The sequence below is a fragment of the Bactrocera tryoni genome, chromosome 2, assembly GCF_016617805.1.
Source record: "Bactrocera tryoni isolate S06 chromosome 2, CSIRO_BtryS06_freeze2, whole genome shotgun sequence".
Classification (NCBI taxonomy): Eukaryota; Metazoa; Arthropoda; class Insecta; order Diptera; family Tephritidae; genus Bactrocera; species Bactrocera tryoni.
The window spans coordinates 14608773-14628724 of record NC_052500.1 but is presented as its reverse complement, the minus strand read 5'-3'; the positions used below and the strand labels follow the sequence as shown (position 1 = coordinate 14628724).

The 19952-nt window shown below is 33.8% G+C and overlaps 2 protein-coding genes and 1 non-coding gene across 4 annotated transcripts; 1 reads left to right on the top strand and 2 right to left on the bottom strand.

Moving 5' to 3' along the window:
• Nucleotides 1-1787: 1787 nt before the first annotated feature.
• On the bottom strand, nt 1788-18225 carry LOC120768180 (abhydrolase domain-containing protein 2). Of its 2 annotated transcripts, none has more exons than XM_040094747.1 (6): nt 17137-18225; nt 4263-4432; nt 4038-4205; nt 3792-3978; nt 3303-3652; nt 1788-2257 (listed from the first exon to the last, which is right to left on the bottom strand). In XM_040094747.1, the coding sequence occupies exons 1-6, from the start codon at nt 17427-17429 to the stop codon at nt 2073-2075; spliced, it is 1353 nt and encodes a 450-aa protein (XP_039950681.1). In that variant the 5' UTR covers nt 17430-18225; the 3' UTR covers nt 1788-2072. The 2 variants fall into 2 exon arrangements, with proteins under 2 accessions (XP_039950681.1, XP_039950682.1); XM_040094748.1 differs by lacking the exon at nt 17137-18225 and adding an exon at nt 4549-4690.
• Nucleotides 2349-2430, bottom strand: Trnas-aga. Its single transcript has one exon. It is a non-coding gene; the product is annotated as a tRNA-Ser (tRNA).
• Nucleotides 18226-18763: 538 nt separating the features above from the next.
• LOC120768181 (TBP-related factor) lies at nt 18764-19751 on the top strand. The gene is made up of 3 exons (XM_040094749.1): nt 18764-18873; nt 18931-19019; nt 19085-19751. The coding sequence occupies exons 1-3, from the start codon at nt 18814-18816 to the stop codon at nt 19602-19604; spliced, it is 669 nt and encodes a 222-aa protein (XP_039950683.1). The 5' UTR covers nt 18764-18813; the 3' UTR covers nt 19605-19751.
• Nucleotides 19752-19952: the final 201 nt, after the last annotated feature.

The window sequence follows — 19952 nt, the reverse complement described above, 5'->3', positions numbered from 1 at the left end:
TATTTAATTCAAACTTTTTATTGTTCCAAAGTTACATGTTTTACAGCGATTTTGTGCCTTTAACAGCAGAACTTTTCATAAAATCATCAAAAATAAAAAAGGAAATAAGCGCTTTAGTTAAGACCATAAGCTGGGTATTGGATGAAGAAAAAACAAAAAAATTAAAATTTTTTATTTGGCAGAAGTTTTTATAAAAAAATTTAATTATTTCTGAAAATTTCTCGACATTTTTGTTTTTTTTTTTATGAGTTGTAATTGACCTAAAGAAAAACATAAAAAATTGCTAATTTTTACAGATTTTTTTTTTATAGTTGTAATTGACCTAAAATAATCCTTTGTTCAAGTCCTTGTAAATTGTATCTCGAAGACCTGCATAAAATGTCATTCGGTTTAGTTATTTGCGAGTAATCATGACAATCGTCTTTGACAACATAGTTTCAAGAAAAACTCGTTTTAAGCTATAAGATACTACATAGCTGACCTCGAGCGCCCTACTTTCTAAAGATGTATCCCTTTATTACTCAGATCAACTTGAGAATTTAAGACAATATTACAGAGAATTAAATAACATTCTTGTAAGCCCCGAAACACATGTAATCCTTTAATTTTATAATAATTAATAACTTTGATTAATTTTATAATAAATCCTGAATTATCAAACTTTTTGCCAGAAAAAAAATTATAAATAATGATTATTGTCATAAACAAAAATCATAAATCATCATTATTTATGATTTTTTTATTTTTTACTTTTTGCTCATAAATAATAATTTTATATGAAGTATTATAAAAATGAATCTATAATGTATAATTTCCATCAATTTTATAACAAATCATAAATAATCAACATTTTTTACCAAAAAATTCATAAATAACGATTATAGTCATAAACAAAAATCATAAATTATGAATAAATAATAATTATTTGTGATTTTCATATTGTTCTTTTTTTTATTATTTGCTTATAAAAAATAATTACATATGAATTATTATAAAAATAAATTATTATCGGTGAAGAAAATCACAAAAATCCGAAATTAATAAATAATCAAACAAATGCTTACTCTTCGAAAAAGGATTAATATGACATTATCTATTTTTTTGTATTTCGATACTTATTTAAAAAAAACGCAACAATAATCATTATTTACGGTCTCTAAAAATTACTTTTTATAATACATACATATATCTATACTAAACATTTAACGGATTTTAAAATGCAGCTGAAAGCAAATAGTCGAATTTTGTGAAATTTTGTTTGACCGGTAGTTATACATTTTTTTAATTTTTTTGAGCAATTTATAATTTGGTTAAAGGTTGCTCTCTTCAGTTAAACAATTAACTTATTATAAATAACAAAGTTAAATATCATACCAGTGCAACAACTAATTTGAGATGTAATACAAACGCTATATTAACAAAGTTGAGCGCAAATTTATGGTATAACAGTTTGGTTGCTATTATGATATGATGAGTTGCAAAAAAGTACTAAAATTATCAATTGTAAATATAAAATAATAAATAGTCAACAATCTATATAAGTTGCTGTAAAGATAAAAGTGAAAAATTCTATGGCTAAATAGGCAAAATAGCATAAAGAAGATTACGTAAACAGTTTACACACACATAAAATATGACATAAATAACTGATAGGCAAATGCATACAATTAATTTAACCTAAAAATATATTTAGGAAAAATGGAATTTTTTATTCAGAGCCTTTGAATAAGTTTTTTTTAATACATTTAAGTTCGTTTAATTTTGCACAATTATATAAAAACAACAAATGCAGAAAACAACATATTGTTTTATTATTTTTCATTTTTTTTGCGAATGCAAATGTGATATTTGCATGAACAAATACGAATTAAAAATTCAACAAAAGTAAACATTTCAATTTTACAAAATTTATCAAAGGAAATGTTCATGGTTTGTGCATTTTTCCTACGTACATAAGTATATGCTTAGAGAACTTAATTGTACTGCGACCTTTCCTCATTCGCATTATCATCGCGTATGTTAATTTAAGTGCGATTTCCACATGTTTTTGCGTGTGAAGCGTGTTGTTTCACCTATTCATAACCAACTTTTTGTGCACTGGACACAGCATCCATATGTAGCATTACTATGGAGCCTACCATGGCGACTACAGTGCGATCTAGCCATGTAACTGGGTTAGGGTAGATTAAGCCGCCTTCATAGAATCCCAAATGTCCACCATGAGCCAATTCAATGTATGCCACATTGGGGCGAGACGCTGTAAAACGATTAAATATTGAAAAAAATATGCATACATATGTACATATAAATATTTATTAAAAAGTATAATAAAAAAAATGTAAGCTCTTCGCAGTCGGTAGGATTCGAACCTACGCTCCCAGAGGGAATCTGATTTCTAGTCAGACGCCTTAACCGCTCGGCCACGACTGCTTTTTATTCTAGTCTGCGCAAACTGTTATACAACCCGTATCAAAACTAATGGCAAAGAAAACTATAAATAAAACGTACAAGGTGTTTCATATAACAAGAAAATTGAACAAATATTTTCTTATAAGTATCTGCACTAACGTCTGTGTTTTTTGAGTGTATGAACAAATATTTATTTGTTTTGCCTTTTATGCTTATTTTATCAATGTTAGATTAGGTTATAAGGTCGATCTTAAAATGAATGTCACTTGAACAGCTTTGAACGTCGCGCAATTGTAAAGCCTAAAACTCCAATATAATAGATCGTTAGAGCTTTACAAAACGACGAAGCACTTTGACCGTAACAAATTTGTTGAAAGGGCTAATGGCAGTTTCGGCTATATTTTCTGGTTTATCGAAGGTAAGGCCTTAGTATTGCAAAGGCTGGAGAATGGAGAAGAAAGTGCGTGGATGTTCCCACCTCATCAGCCTCCATCTTAATTAGTATAGGTTAGATTAAACTGGTAGGCCAATAAGCTACGCATAGACCAGTTTTGGTCTTTTTCGATAAGAGATGGAATTCAGTTCCTAGGTCCAAGAGAAGTAGTCATCCCTTAGGATGCCTACACTGGACGCGAATTTCAAGACTCTGCGGCCTCACTATCGATACCTCCCACAGCATATCATACCGTGGGGACCCCAGATGCTTACAGCGTAGTCTTGGCAATGCGGGACAAGTCTACAAGAGATACTCCATTGTTTCTGTCATCTGTTAGCCCCATTCTGCGGGCGTATTCAGCTACCAGACAGTGACCAGTTAGTATTCTGATCATGTTCCTATAGTCTCTTCTATCGATCCCTAATTATTAAAAATTTAATTTATCTTGGATACTCACATGCGAATTCTTTAATAGGTGGCAGAAGCTCCTCCGGCACTAGTGGATCATCTTTAGCATTAATGAAAATCATTGGTTTGTCGATATTGTCCAAAAAGTGCAGTGATGAACTCCACTTATATAGCTCCTGTGTGGTGGAGAAATTGTGCACACGACGTGTATAAGCCTCATCTAATTCTGGCAGTGTAGCGGCAGCGATAATCTCACGTTCGTTTAGATTGTGACGTGCTTTCACCTCGTCCGACAGCAATACATGACGATGTTTAAGTATGATACTCTTCACATTTTCCGTCATCACATACAGATAGAAGCGGCGGAAATTTTGCCAATTCAAAAGCCACTTCGTACCTCTGCAAATGAGAATCGTCAGTTTATTGCTATTAATTTTCTAATTCCATGAAACAATTGATCTGCAGGCAGAGCAGCATACAGGCAGCAAGAATGCGCGCTCTCCTGTCACTCTCATGCCAAATAGATTGACATACTTACTCCTCTGCGTTGTACCCCTGACAAATCGATATGCCACCAAGTATGGTGTTCGGTTTTGACTTTGCTGATTCTCCCATATATTTAGTCACAAGATTGCCACCTAAACTGAAACCGACAGCCACAATGCGACTATTTGGATATTTCTTATGTAAATTGTTAACCATATCCGAAAAGTCATCCGTGTGACCTTAAAAGTAAAGGGAATTAATTATTAAGTTGTTAAAAGACCTGACTTTAAGCACCTACCATAACTGAAGATGCGCGTCGATGTGACTTGTACACTATTCAGTGCACCGATGTGGTTAAGTACGGCACATCTGTAGCCATGCATTTGTGAATAGTGTACGAATGTGCGTATATACACACTCTCCGAGGTATTGCCAATACCTGGACATATAGCGATGGTGACATCATCTGAAACATCAAAAAAACTTTAAAAATTGTATTTCATAAGAAGTATTTTATTTTTACCTTCAGCTTCATTTATCGGTTGATAGAGATCATAGGTGAGTGTAGAGCCATCCTGTAGCAATAGATAGACACGTTCGCCCAATGGCCAAGGACATTTCACACGGCCTACTATGCTATGCAGCACCGTTTGTACGTGACCACTAAAACCCCATAAGCGCGTGGGAACATAACTGTAAAATAAACAAAGAAAATTATATGTATTTTCTAAGTAAGCAGGTGCTTTCGAAAATAATTGTCAGCGGAATACAATTTGTATGGAGAAAACTGTTTCAGTTTATTAACTCACATTAGCTGCTGGCTAAAAGTCGTGGGATTCAAATCCATATGTTCGACATGCTACTCAAAGGACACCAAGTTAATTCATAGTTAATGATACACTTTGGAGAATGCAGCCGTTTTGACCTAACTCAATTCCCATGGTAGCTATGAAAAACTTTAATAACCACGATTAATTTATTTCATCGATGACAGGTACCGGAGGAGCATATTACGAAAAATATTTAATTTATTTTATATTAAAAAGTGTTGAGTACATTTTAAAAGTATTGATTTTTAGAAGTGCTGGGTATGTTAAGTTTGCCACGAAGTTTGTCAAACCCAGAAGCGTGACGAGCTGGGACGATTTAGCCGTATCCGGTCGTCCATTTTTGTGTATATACGCGATCTAGTATCACAGTTTTTGAGATATTGATCTGAAATTTGGCATAGATTCTCTCCTCCCAAAGAAACTGGTAATTTGTCGGAACCTAAACAACAAGCAAACTCCGAAGAAATTGTTCAGATCGAACCACTATAGTATATAACTATCATACAAACGTGTCAATCAAACTCAGGATCTTGTAGGAAACATTTTTGAATTTTACCAGGTATCTTCATGAAATTTAGCAGGGCTTATTTATTAAGACAACGGTACAATCTGCAATAGGATAATCTACGAAGATATTATTATGATCGGATCACTATAGTTTATAGCTGTCATAAAAACTGGGCGATCAAAGTTTTTGTATGGAATTTTTTTTATTTGTGAAGGGTTTTCTGGTTATTTTTATTACACTGTGGAACATTTTTGGGATTATTGTCTGGGGGGTGAGAAATACCAAGTCAGGGTGATGGTACTAGGTCAGTATAGTAAAACCCTCAAAGGGTTTGGGCGTTCGTATGTGTCAGTTTTTTTTATGGCCTTTTAAATTTTTTCCTTATCTTGACGTTTTTTCGCTTAGTTGTAACATTTTGGCAAAAACGTAGTTTAACATAACTCGCGAACCAATATTATCTATTTTTCCAATCCATTAGACGGTTGTAGCAGCTTTTACACACTATATTTGGTACCCAATTTTCGTTCACTACAGCATAAGAAAAAATTTAAAAGGTCATAAAAAAAACTGACACATACGAACGCCAAACCTTTTGAGGGTTTTACTATACTGACCTAGTACCATCACCCTGACTTGGAATTTCTCACCCCCCAGATTAGCTGTTGTACTGTGTTATCAGAAGCTTTAAAGAAAGTAAAGAAGGTTTGTTACTCTAACACACCTTAAGGAAATATACAGGAACAGGCATATAAAATTTGTATTCTGAAAAGACTAATATCAGTGGTAAAACGTGACATTCAAATTTGCTTGCTCTCTTTGCCTTCTTGCGGCGGTCGAATCACGTTGAATTCGCTGACTAGTAGCATGACCTCCACAAATTTATTCAATTTACGGTCATTTTCATTTGCACTATACTTACAAATATGTATGTATGTATGTATGTATGTGGGTATGTAATGAGTTAATGCAGTGCAATTGTTGGTGGACATCGCTGTAGCAAATTGTTTTCCGGCTATACACAAGCACTGATCTTGCCCAAAGGGGCGATAATAATCAACATGTGATGGATATTTGTGCAGACATGTGCTTGGTTCATTAAATACTTGATTATTTTTAGTTTCAATTGGAGACTGTGCTTTTCTTCTTAAAATATTCTCACAGAATTTAAATATTTTTCCCAGAAAAATACGTTTCCTCTAAAAAGATTCTTACAGAATTTTAATATTCTTCCGAGAAAAGTACTTTTGCTCTAAAAATATTCTCACAGCATTAAAATATGCTTCCGAGATGAAAAAATACATATAGTTAAGTAATTGATTGCTTTGCGTGGGATCGCCCTAGAGAACATTGTTTATTTGAAGGTCTAAAGCACATCCCACCCGATTTGGCACGAAGCAATAACAAGACACGCATATCAAAATAATGCGCAATATTAAAGCTCTGTATATAAAGGGTAATCCAAGTAGATGTTCTTTTTTCAATAGCCTTTTTGACAGATCATGCGTGAGTCGGGTCAAGCTTTCACGTTATTTTTGGAAACAATTACGCTTGAACAATGTTTACAAATCGTTCAACATTATTACGAAAACTCACGTTCTGTAAATAACAAGTTTCGCGAACTTCACTCAACTTATGGTCAACATAATCCGCCTACTGAGCATTCTATTTGCAACACCATCACCCATGTTAAGACCGAACAGACCACGTCAATCACGCAGTGAAGAAAATATAACAACCGTACCTGAGAGTGTACACGAAGACCGTAGAGAGTCGATTTGGCTTCGTTCGCAGCATCTTGGTCTGACGTATGGAACGACGTGGCACATTTTACGTCGAGATCTTAAATTGAAAATGTACAAAATATAGCTTGTGCAAGAACTGAAGCAGCGCGACCTCCCCAAGCGACATCACTTCACCCTATGGGCTCTTGAAAAGTATCTCGAAGAGCCTACGTTTTCGAGTCAAATTTTGTTTAGCGATGAAGCCCATTTCTGACTCAAGCATTGGGACGAAAAGCAACTTGAAGATATTCAAGAGCTGCCATTTCATCCAGAATGTGGGCCGGTGGAATCATTCGTCCATATTTCTTCAAAAATTATGTCGGTGAGAATATAACCGTCAATGATGACCGTTATTGCGCCATGATAACCGACTATTTGATGCCCGAAATTGAAGCTCGTGATTTCGGCGACATTTGGTTTCAACAAGACAGCGCCACTTCCCACACATCGCATCAATGAATGGATTTATTGAGAGAACACTCCGGTGATCCGAAAATTTCACGTTTTGGACCGATCGATTGAACACCAAGATCGTGTGATATAACACAGTTAGACTTTTTCCTGTGGGGATATGTAATATGCAAAACTTCATGCGTGTCATTCGCCAGTTACCAATCGAAATGCTCGAACGAGTCATCCAAAAATTGGACTCAACGGATGGATCATCTGAGACGTAGCCGCCAAAGCAAAAATGCCAAAGAATGTTCTTTCGAATGATAACAAACATTCCCCATTAAATTTTAGGTTTCTGTGTTTTAAGAAAGTAGGGAACCTCGAAATGAATCACCCGTTAGTACATATGTATATCCATTATTACATTTTTTGCCACTCGCTTACTTCCCTTGCGACCTCAACATTTAAATTATCTTATTGCTGTTGAATTGTGTCATTAAAACTTCACGCATTCATTTTGTTTTTTGCTTGAATGACTCCTCTCTCTACACTTGTTGTTTTAAAACGAAATACTTGCAATTTGGCTTTAGCGTTGAACTTGAACTTTGTGCAATACACTTAAGAGTCATGGTATCGAATTATGTATATAACTTGCAATATTTGTGCGCATCCTTGTTGCTGACCTTGAATTTCAAGTTGCATCTAAACCACTGAAATGTACTGTCAAAGGATGCGGCAGAGTGTAATCCACTTCTAGAATTGCCATTAGTGATATAATGTAATGCAATGGAAATGGTTGTTGTTATTATTATGTCACTAGAAGAAGTTGATCAAAGGCTACACAGATTTTAAACAAAATTTCGAATGGACACTTTGAAACCAGTTCATGTGAGCTAGAAGCAAATGTTAAGTTAGGTTAGGTTTGATAGCTGATCCAGAGATCGCCCTTGCAGAGGTGAAGCCATAAAAATAGCACTTCTGTATTCGAACTTGTAAGTTAGCAAAGTCATTAAAAACTTGCTCAGTCGTTTGAAGAAAGAAGCGCTGAACTGTTTCCACCTTGTCTTCTTCCATACAGCTGTTGAAAGCTTCACACAACTAGAGAGAGAGGCTAGACTTGCCTCAGCGCCAGTTTATGCGAAACCCCGCTATCCAATAGTAGACACAAGGAGACGGGAGCACAAACCCGTTCCCATTCCACTGATAGTGGGTAAAAGCAAAACTTTGGCTTAGTATTATGTGAGAAAGTCGAGTCTACGAAAGAAAGAATGAATAAAGCAAGAAAAAAGTTATCTTCGGCGGCACCGAAACTATAATACCCTTTCGAAGTGCATTTTCTTTAGCATTAAGGTTATAAAAATATGTTTACTTAATTTTGATCTGTCATTTTTTATGGTAGCAATATGTTATAGTTGCCCAATCTAAACAATTTCTTCTGAGATTAAAGCGATGCCTTGGATATTAATCAGTGAGTCCGTTCCGGTTACTTAAGCCTGACTGTCGTGGGAACGGAAGTCTAGTATGGGTGGTTCCGACAGATAAGCAACATCTTGATGAGGAAAGCATGTGTGCAAAATTTCAGATCAATATCTGAAGAATTAAAGAACTAATTAGATATGAAAAATTACGTAGATGAGATCATTATCATTCAAAATGATTCTCCGAAAGTACACAACTACAAAAAATTAATAATATTAAAGTGAATATCTAGAAAAATTGGTCATTAGGACTTTGGTTGTGTATATATGTACATATGTGATATAATTATTCTCTCAATTTCTGTATATATTATTCAAACATTGAAAAATCTTAAAATCATTAACATATTAAAAATATAATTGCCTTGAAAAATAAACACAAATAAAGCTAAATACAGATGTACTTATATACAAACAAACCAGGGTGACATAAGGTTAGAACATAAATATATTAGGCGAAATCATTAATGACTGCATACAAGATTTTACACACTATAGATTAAATGTTGAATATAAAATACAAACGGAACTACAAAAAAGTTTCCAATCTGATCTTTAGATGACGCAATAAAAAGGTCACAAAATCATACTTCACAAAATAATTAAAGTTATTATTGAACGAACGCGTATTTTACCATAAAACGGCTGGGGAAAATCTAATGGTTTAATGAAGCTTTGCTGGAATTACGAAAGAAGATTAAAAATAATGTTAGATATTTAGTATCAATTAGACAGAAGAACGTTTGTCTGGCTCAATAGATATTATACATCTGATCAAATGTGACTCGGACTTGGCCATTTATACTGTGCGCGCAAACAGAAATAATTCTAAGGCTGGTATAACCTTTTTTTATAATCGTGTGATGTTTGATCATTTGAACTAAATAGAGAAGGTACAATCTTCTATAAGAATGTAACATACCATAATGCTGGAGTACGCCACGATATCATTGGCCTCAACGCGCTGTTTTCTCTCCATACTAGATAAGAAAGCGAAGCAAATGCGTCTGGTGGTGAAAAAGGGCAAGACGAAATAACTCCTGTAATCAAAAAAAACAGTTGTCGCACTGGGTACTTGGTCCCACATCATTGTTGACAGTCGTAAGAAGTCGTAGATAATTTCGTCTATCTTGGAACCAGTATTAATAACAACAACAATGTCAGCCTCGAAATCCAACGCAGAATAACTCTGGCCAACACGTGCTACTTCGGACTGAGTAGGCAATTGAGAAGTAAAGGCCTCACTCGACGAGCAAAGACCAAATTCTACAAATCACTCATCATCCCCGTCCTGCTATATGGTGCAGAGGCATGGACAGTGACATGTATTCAACAGACGAAGAGTTTGCATTTCGTATTTCCAATGGAATAAAAGTATGAAAATTGTTGCGAATGTGTTTTGGTGTTTTGGGGCGTTTATCTTATTACGAACGCAAGTATTCAAGTGCACAAAGTATTCAAAAAAAGATGGTGAAGTTATTCAAAACCTGGCTCATACCAGTCCTACCAACTAAAATCGAAAAAGTTAAAGAAACAGTGGTTTAAAATTTTCGTGTTAGCATTAGAGAGATATCAGGGGATTTGAACATATTTTACAGGATGTCTCAACACATTTTGGTTAATGATTGGATATGGTTTAGTTTTGGGTGTCAACAACGGAATTGTCGAATATAGGTCGCAAAAGAGATGCGTGACAACGTAGCGGAGCACCTTATTTCATCAAAGGCATCATTACGGGTGAAGAGACATGAGTTTATGAGTACGATCTCAAATCCAGCGAATGATCCTCTAAAAATGAACCGTGGTGTTTGTTGTTCATGGTTTTTTTCACCACGATAATGTGCCGTTACATTCTAGCATGATAGTAATTGACCCTTTGACCAAACACCAAACGAGAGTCATCGCTCATCGGCTGTTGTGGGAATTTATAAACCCTTACGCAGCTTCGTTCTGGATACTGTAGCTGGTTAAACTCCTACTTATCCAGTATCAACCCTGACAGATCAAACACATGTAAGTCCAGCGTGCAAAGGGTCCCCGCATGACATTAATCACCTCTTTGCATGCCCTTCTAGCCCTACAAATCTGTCACCACTCTCCTTATGGTCCAACCCAATCGAAACAGCATATTTCCTGGGCCTACCGTTGGATAACCCCGCTGACAACTTATCTAATCCTTACCATCCTAACGGGGACTAGGTGACCATTACAACAACAACACCTTATGGCAAATGTATGTACCGTTCCCACGACAGTTGGGTTTACGAAACCCGACCCGGATTTTTTATCCGGCAGAATTTTGCCGCTACAACAACAACAACAAACAACAATTAAATTAAGTGTTGACATGCTTGATTGGCTCAATATTGAAGCTGATAATACAGATGTGATTAAAATAAGCGAAAATAATGGTTTTAGGTCTGTCCGGATCAAATTTGATCAGCCGGTATGTTCCCATGCATGAATATAATTTGTGAAAATAATTGTATACTTATTGCCGCTTTTAAGAAGAAAACACGCTACAGTGTAGCATAAGTGTACATCTTAAAAATTTTGTTTAATGGAAATTATAGTAATTTTAGATAATATTCATGCATGTAACATGTAATTATATTGTTTTTGTAGTAAAGTACGTTAATTGACAATTATTGAGATAATGCAAATTTTAATAAAGAACAGGTTTTCATCCCACATAGGCACAAGTTGTTTATATACATACATATGTATATGTATATATATTTATAATTATGTATATATGAGTATGGGTGTGCCTATTGTCTCCAAGTGTTAACTATTGTAAGCCTAAAAGATCATACACATATGAATAGATAACGTATATAAGTATATACATATATACATACATACGTATATTTACTCTACTTAGTTGTGCCTTTGCCTGTATTATTTTACTGACAATACATACATACAAGTACATATATACATATAAATAGTATATCTTATCAGCGGTCATGTCTTTCGCATGCTAATTCTTAGTATTTGCACAATCGCAAATGGTGAATGGCGGATACATCCCAACACACATACATTTGTATGATATCATATGTATATAAACTAGACCTAGAGTCCAAAGTACAAAACGAAAAGCTTGGCAATTATCATAGAAGAACTATATAAAAATAGACACAAAGAAAGAAAGATTTTCTAAAAAATTTAAAACAAGAAATATCAAATCAAAACAAAACAAGAAACGCATTGTTTTATTTTCAAACTGGATTTTTGTATATGAAGCCATTTGGTATTTTTATACACTTGCAACATGTTGCTACAGAGTATAATAGTTTTGTTCACCAATTTATTGGATGTACATATCACCTAAACTTAATCTAGTTAGATATAGAGTTATGTGCTGAACACATAGATAGCGTCATTTTCAAGCGATATCTATCAAATATTAAAATACACACTGACATACAGACTGTCTGTCTGTCTGTCCCTCCGACTGCTGTAACTTGAGTAAAAATAGAGACATCTTAATGATAACTTGGTGCACGTGTTTCTTGGCAAAAAAAATTAGGATGAGTTCACAAAACATCATTAATCGAAAGCCTATAAAATATCATAACCAAGCACTAAATTAAGATGTAAAACTCTAATTTAGCACAGGGGATCACAGTAAAGGCCAAGGATCGGTCGGTGGTTGTACACCATGATCGTGCGACCGATAATCACGTATGGGACGATGAAACAGGTGGTACACTGACGGTTCGAAAACGTCGGAAGGAATCTCTTCATACCTATAGAAAATTTTCCGAGCATTTTTCGATACTCAAGCGGCACTTAAAGTAGTATCATCCTATGAGATAAAATTGCTCCGCAAGAGTGTAGAGAACGGCTGAATAGCCTAGCGGAACGTAATCCTGTACACTTCATCTATGTGCCCGTTCACAAAAGCCCCAGCTTCCACTAAATGGTAGGACCTGAACCATTCACTGGAGTGGGTCCCCAAAGTTGCTTCGCAAGGAAGGAAAGAGGCATTGGCAACAACTACATGGCATGCGGCATGCCAATTTGCTAATGGTGGGTACAACTTCCGTAGGGATAAACTCAAGACTACTGGTCGAATTTTACATTGACCACTGAAAGCTGAAGAAGCATTTACAGAACATGGGCCTAGCTTCTTGTGTAAATTGCCGGTTCTGCGACAGGGAGCCTGAAACACCAGAACATAAACACAATAGATCTAAGGTCGCGATGCATTTCTCGTTTATCAAACACTCAATCAATCGAAAATATCGGTCAAAATGTGAGAAATATTATAGAAATTCTGCGAGAATATTTTTTTTAATAATAGTAAGCCTTTATGTCAAAAATGGGTTGAATCGGATAAATAATTTCTTTAGTTCCCATATACCAAATAGAAAAATTATCAAACTTCCTGTTGACTTTATACCGCACATATTGGCTAATAACTGAGTTTTTTATGAAATTGGGGGACGTGTTTTCCTAATAACATTGCATCCTTAGACCTCAAATAGCTTATATGCAGTTAAATTTATTTTCCCGGCTTTGATCATTTCAAGTAGCAAAATTATGAAACGTTCGTTTATACCCAAAATTTAGCGCTTCCTTACTTATTCTACATATATGTATTAGCACTTATCTTAAAACTTCAAACAAAATAAAAGCGTTGTGTGTCATAGATATTTTATAATAAATTATATAATCGAACTCGGTTACAAAAGTTAAACTTTTAACTGCATACTGCAGTAAGCATTAGTTAATTACTTAGTCATAAAGTAATAAAAATGTAGTGAGTTTGAAAAATGTCAATTATTTAAATTAACTTTCGTCTAAAATTATTTCACAATATGAAGAAAAGATATAATACTAGATATATGTACATATGTATATACCACACAAACATACATACATGCATACATACATATGTATGTACATATGGTGAAAAAAACGAGCAGTAAAAAAATAGCTGAAAGTACAAAAAACTCACACATTTAAATGAGTCACAGAAGTACAAAAGTATAATAGTAGAATTGACAAATGATATGGCAACCCAATCATATTGCATTGAATGTTGCTCTACTATTATTGTAATAGAAATAGAAAAATAAGCATTATTCTTATATGCACTTTGTTAAGCCTAAATTAAGGAAAAGATGCTAACAAATTTTATAAACTTAAAAGAGAGATTTTCGGTAAACACACAAATGCATGTATCTGGACACTATGCACATAAAAATTAAAAGTAGTAGCAGGTGGATGAGTCATCCTAAGGGCAATGCACAATTTTTCAAATAGGAAATAGAATTGACTTATATTTGCTGAATTTTATGAATCTTTGAAAGCAATAAAACCATAAACTAGTTTTCGTGAATACCTACATATAAACCCAATTTTTGATGAATTCTCAACCAAACCATTCGTTAGTGTTTGCAAATATAGCCACCATTGCAATCAAACGCTGTGTTGCTGTTATGCAAGTTTTTGTTATTAAATAAAAATCTGCTTTTCGATTTGTTTGGAGTGGACGTGTGAGCTTACATATGAATATATATGTATGGACGTCCGTCCACTTATACAAAAAAACTTGTATATGAGCTCATGCATATGCCACTGACGATTTGTTTTGCCGGCATTTAAAGTATTATGTCATACACATATATGTACATACATGCATATACATGTACATACTTTCATGCATTTTAGACATGCGATCAACAATGTCTTTTCGCAATAACAATTAAAATACAAAATGTGCTTCGTTTAAAATAGTTTTGTTTGTTTTGCTAATCAATCACAGGTTTTGAAGCAGACACGCTGGCGTGCATACATACATACATATGTACATATTAACATGTTCAAGTGGGAATTGTTGTCAAACATATTCATAAGACTTCTTCATAAAAAAAGCAATAACGCATAGTTTCCTATGATTTTTTATTTGCATAGACTTTTTCTACTCTTTTGGCAAAAAAGTCATAAAAAACATTTGTATATTTCGTTGGCAGCTAGAAAGCCTGTAATTCTTGTTTAGTGAAGACGATGAAATTTGTTAAGTTTATGGACTCGATGCTGTAGCAGTTCGTATAGCACAACAATGGTTCGCTAGCTTCCGTTCTGGAAATTTCGATGAGAAAGATGCACCTTGCTCTGATCGACCTATCGTTGAAAAACTCGATGAAAATATGAAAAAAAAAATTGACCAAGACCGCCACATATGCAGCCATGACATCGCTAAGGAACTTAACGTTCATCATCAAATGGTTTTGAACCATTTAAAAAACGCTGGCTACAAAAAAAGGCTCGATGTTTGGGTACCACATGAATTGTCTGCGAAAAATTTAATGGACCGAATTAACATCTGCGATTCTTGCTGAAACGAAATGAAATCGAACCATTTCTGAAGCGAATGGCAACAGGAGACGAAAAGTGGATCAAACGCTACAATAATGTGCGAAAAAGTTAGTGGTGCAAGCGAGGTGAAGCTAAAAAAATGGTCGTAAAGCGAGGATTGACGCCTTGAAAGATTATGCTGAGTGTTTGGTGGGATTGGAAAGGAATCATCCACTTTGAGATATTCCAGCCTGGTCGAACGATTGATTCTACATTTTACTGTCAACAACTGATGAGATTAAAGAAAGCAATCGGGAAAAACGGCCAGAACTGATCAACAGAAAGGGCTTCGTCTTCAGGACAATGCTAGACCACACACATCTTTGATGATTCGGCAAAAACGGGGAGAGCTTTGCTGGGAAATTTTGATGCATCCACCATATAGCCCTGACCTTGCACCATCAGACTACCATTTGTTTCGGTCAATGCAGAACTCCCTTAATTGAGTAAAGATGGCTTAAAGAGAAGGCTGTGAAAATTACTTGTTGCAGTTTTTCGCCGAGAAACTGCGGAAAAATGGCAAAAAGTGGTCGACCAAAATGGTACATATTTGGTTCATTAAAGCTCATTATAAATATAAAAAAATAAGTTGAAGTTTTATTAGAAATACGAAAAGACTTTTTGACTACCCAATATTTATAAATAAGAAAGATTGAATGGTAAAAAATTTAAAATAATATGTATATTTATTGCAATTGAAATGTATAGTTCCTAGTGAGTGTAAAATATCATATTTAAATTGCTAATAAATCTCAATTTATTAAATATGTAGTATTATTACTATATTATTATTTGAATAGCGGAAACATATCAGTTGAAACACAAGACGGTTTGTTAACATTAAATTTACTTGAGGATGTATACATATGTACATATATGTACTTACATATGTATATCTACTTACATACATATGTACATATGAATGTAAATATTTTCAATATTCATACAGATTTCGTTTACCAAAATTTATGATATTTTGACCAAAATTCGCTTATCAACTCAGCGAGTGTGTTTTTGTATTTCTTCCGTAGGTACATACAAATATTCAAAATAAATTTTATGTTATTTATTAAAATATGGAACTAAAGACACTCTGCTTTTTATTTACTTTTGGGTACGACTTACTAAACTGCACATTAGCATAACAAGTATCTTTGGTAGACAAAGTGATGGAAAATGATTACTATATACACGACAAAGATTTATTTCCTTTTTTAAATACACCTACAAGCATTATTTGAATGTTATAAATATATATACATACATAAATGTTATAAGTTGCTGGTAGAGTTTATAAAATATAAATGTGTTCAGGCAGATGTCTAATTTAGTCAGAATTTTAAAACTCCATATGCGAAGTACGTGTTTTGCATAAGAAATATGTATCTAAACATTACACATATTATATACATATGTACACATGTACACACATACAGCGTATAGTGGCTACAATTACAAACATGTACCATACTTCCTAAATATCTATTTATTATTATACTTGTATAACTCCGAAATTACATTTACAAATATGCACTTATAACTTTATCTATATCCGATGAATAAAAAAAATACTTATGTCGGTATAACTTTCTAGATACATATCACACGACGGCCAGCTGTTAGTGAAAACTGCTGAATAGCTCCATGAGAAAACTAGCAACACAAGCGACAGGTCTAATTTCAAAAAAATATAAACAAATATGTCTACCAGTATTAGAAAACTAAGACAGGCCAATAAGACTCAAAGGAAATTTTCGAACAACTGAGTTAGATAAAGGCAATCTAAGGCATTGATTTATAGTGTGCCTGCCATTGTATGTTCTTAGAAAATCGAATTGTTTAATCCATTCTCAATAATAAACTTAATGTAGTGTAATAAATTTTAATACTTGTTATCTTTTAAAGAGGCCTTTTTGATAACTTAACTAACATTAGTAAAATTCCAGTTCGTAGTTAATTACGTATTTTATTTAGGTAGGGTAGGTACTTAGATACATACTTATATAGGAATATGGTAAAATGACTGCGTACTTACGGTTCTCTTAGTACTGGTGCAATTTTATAAATACAATCCAGAAACTGTTGATCCAAACACCAAACGCTTGGTTTTAGCGGCTGACTGTTAACGTTTAGTATACGAAACAGGATGCACATTATGACCGCTATGGCGGTAAGAAATGCCGTCGACATTTTAGCTATGAGTTTTATCAGATGTAGATGATCGAAGGAGAATAATGTAAAATCGGTGACAATCTGTATAAGTTCGTTCTTTGATTTCAGTAAGTCATCAACGAATAAATGTACGCGTAGCAACAATTCCGGAAGCATGCACGAAGAATTTGTATAAAGCTTTAGTATGTTATCAAAAAAAGGAACTGTTACACATTATTAATTTATATAAAAATTAGATAATATAACAGTAATTAGGATAATTTTTTTTTTATTTTTATAAAGCGAATTTAATGCGTAATGACGCTCGGCTGTTGATTATATTATGAAGAATATTTAGCTTTTTATCTTTAATTCTATTACAAGGAAACTGCATGCGTAAACGAACTGTCAACCGGCGATTTTTTTGTTCTAGTTAATTTTTTTTTTGTTCTCTTCGTCAATTTTTCGCTTTGTGGAGTCTATGATGTAGCTAGTTTTTCTTTGTTTGGATATCACACAATCACTTCTTTTGAGTGAAGCAGATATTTTTTTTTTTTTTGCTTGCAATTAAGTTGATTTAATTTTATTACAACTAACAATAATCAATTCTTTCCGTTGTTTTTAATTATTTTTCACTCTTTTGCTTTCGCAGTTTTCATTTCTCTACTGAAAATTTAAGCCATCATTTCATATAAACAATGAAAATTTAAGCAAATGGAATTTTTTGAAACTACACGCACAAGTCATTCGTAAATTCTTCTTCGTTTTTATTTATGCCCGCTGGGTTTTTTTTTATCATTTTTGCTCGAAGCGCGTATGTGTTTCCAAAATATTCACTTCAACATGCTTCTTTACAGTTTGAATAGAAACTCACATTCCAATTTCCACCGGCCTAGGAAATTTTGATTAATTTTACTTGAAAATTTTGCACACCCAAATATTTTGTTTGTACTTTTATTTTTCCGGAAAATTCACTCACATCTGCTCACAACCGAAGCACTCAATGATTCTCAAACTTATAATGCAACTCCAATTGGTTTTGGAGAACGACTGGATTCGACAGGGTTGCAATAGATTGTATGTATTACAACATATAAAAACTAATTAAAACTGTGAATATATTACACATATTAAGCAAATATTGTAAACATTATAATTCTTAGGTAAGGAGGTAAGAATACAGCCACTCCTGGCACAACTAACGTTAAATAATAAACTTTCGAAAAGCATTTAATCATAAATTTATAATAAGAAATTTAAACATATTTGCATTATTATATATCATGAATTCAAAAAATGTTTGCAATTTATTTCACATATAAAATAGAAGTGTCATTGCTATATAAATATGATTTATTAAATATATATTACATATTCTAATTCCTTTAACTCATCCGTTTCATATTTTATATTGGTAAAAAATTGTGTATTGAAAACTAGCAACCCTACGATAACTTTGAGCACTGAAGAAGAAGAAGAGCTGTTTGAACAGCTGGCATTTTACATTCCTTTTCTGCTTATTTTCGGACATGCAGACTTTGTTTATATCGGTTAGTTTGCCATGGATTTACCGACCGATTCATCTTTACGAAATTTATTACAAACTACCTCTAATAATAAAGTAAGTATATGAATTAATTATCGTGCACATTTTATTTTATGATCTCACAAATTGCAGCAAAATCCGCACAACACATTGCAACCACAGCAGCCAGCTGCAACTCCCATCGTTGAGCCGAAGGATGTACAGCATGAGGTCAAACTACAGTAAGTATTCTTAAGCAAAATACGTTTAAAAACATGAATTAAAGTATTTTATACTTCATTTTCAGAAATGTCGTAGCTACGGTCTCTGTTGGTTGCGAACTGAATCTGCAGGATATAAATTTTCGCACACGCAATTCAGAATACACTCCCTCCCGCTTTCATGGTGTTGTAATGCGCATGCGTGAACCACGCTGCACAGCGCTAATTTTTCGAACTGGTAAAATAATTTGCACTGGAGCACGCAATGAGACTGAAGCAAGTTTAGGGGCAAGAAAATTTGCACGTATACTTCAAAAGTTAGGATATCCTGTGAAGTTTGTAGACTTTAAGTTACATAATATCGTAGCGACTGTGGATCTGAGATTCCCTATACGGCTGGAAAATTTAAATCAAATGCATGGTCAATTTAGTTCATACGAACCGGAACTGTTTCCAGGTCTAATATACCGCATGGTTAATCCACGTATGGTGCTTTTAATATTTGTGAATGGAAAAATTGTATTCACCGGCGCGAAAGCACGCAAGGATATATTGGAGTGTCTGGACAAAATATATCCCACTTTACTAAGCTTCCGGAAGAATTAGTGCTGCTATTTTGTATAAACGTATATTTTGTTAAGGTGTCGTATTTTATGTTAGCTGTACTGTCATATTGCCTGTAAAAAATATTAAGTTATATATATTTATATAGTGACAAGAAGAAAGCATTATTATTAAAATAATAAAAAACAATGTCTGTATTTTATTTATAAATAAATATTTATCTTGAATACATACACATACAAACGTTTATTGCTTCATTATGACGTTCGTCTTTCGGTATTGTTTATATATTTTTTTTAATTACCTGCAACTGGTAACCCTGCTTTTGGCCATTTGTGAACAACTACATTGGCTCTTCAACGGAATGTTGTCACGTCAGCTGTCAAATTG

Excerpts from the sequence above, each read along its gene's own strand:
- LOC120768180 (XM_040094747.1), bottom strand. The coding sequence starts at position 17,429 with ATGCTTCCGGAATTGTTGCTACGCGTACATTTATTCGTTGATGACTTA. Across the intron at positions 3,653-3,791 it reads CAGGGGTACAACGCAGAGGA|AGGTACGAAGTGGCTTTTGA; the intron begins GTAAGTATGTCA and ends TCTCATTTGCAG. Across the intron at positions 2,258-3,302 it reads ACCTATTAAAGAATTCGCAT|CGTCTCGCCCCAATGTGGCA; the intron begins GTGAGTATCCAA and ends ATCGTTTTACAG.
- LOC120768181 (XM_040094749.1), top strand. The coding sequence starts at position 18,814 with ATGGATTTACCGACCGATTCATCTTTACGAAATTTATTACAAACTACC. Across the intron at positions 18,874-18,930 it reads AAACTACCTCTAATAATAAA|CAAAATCCGCACAACACATT; the intron begins GTAAGTATATGA and ends CACAAATTGCAG. Across the intron at positions 19,020-19,084 it reads CAGCATGAGGTCAAACTACA|AAATGTCGTAGCTACGGTCT; the intron begins GTAAGTATTCTT and ends CTTCATTTTCAG.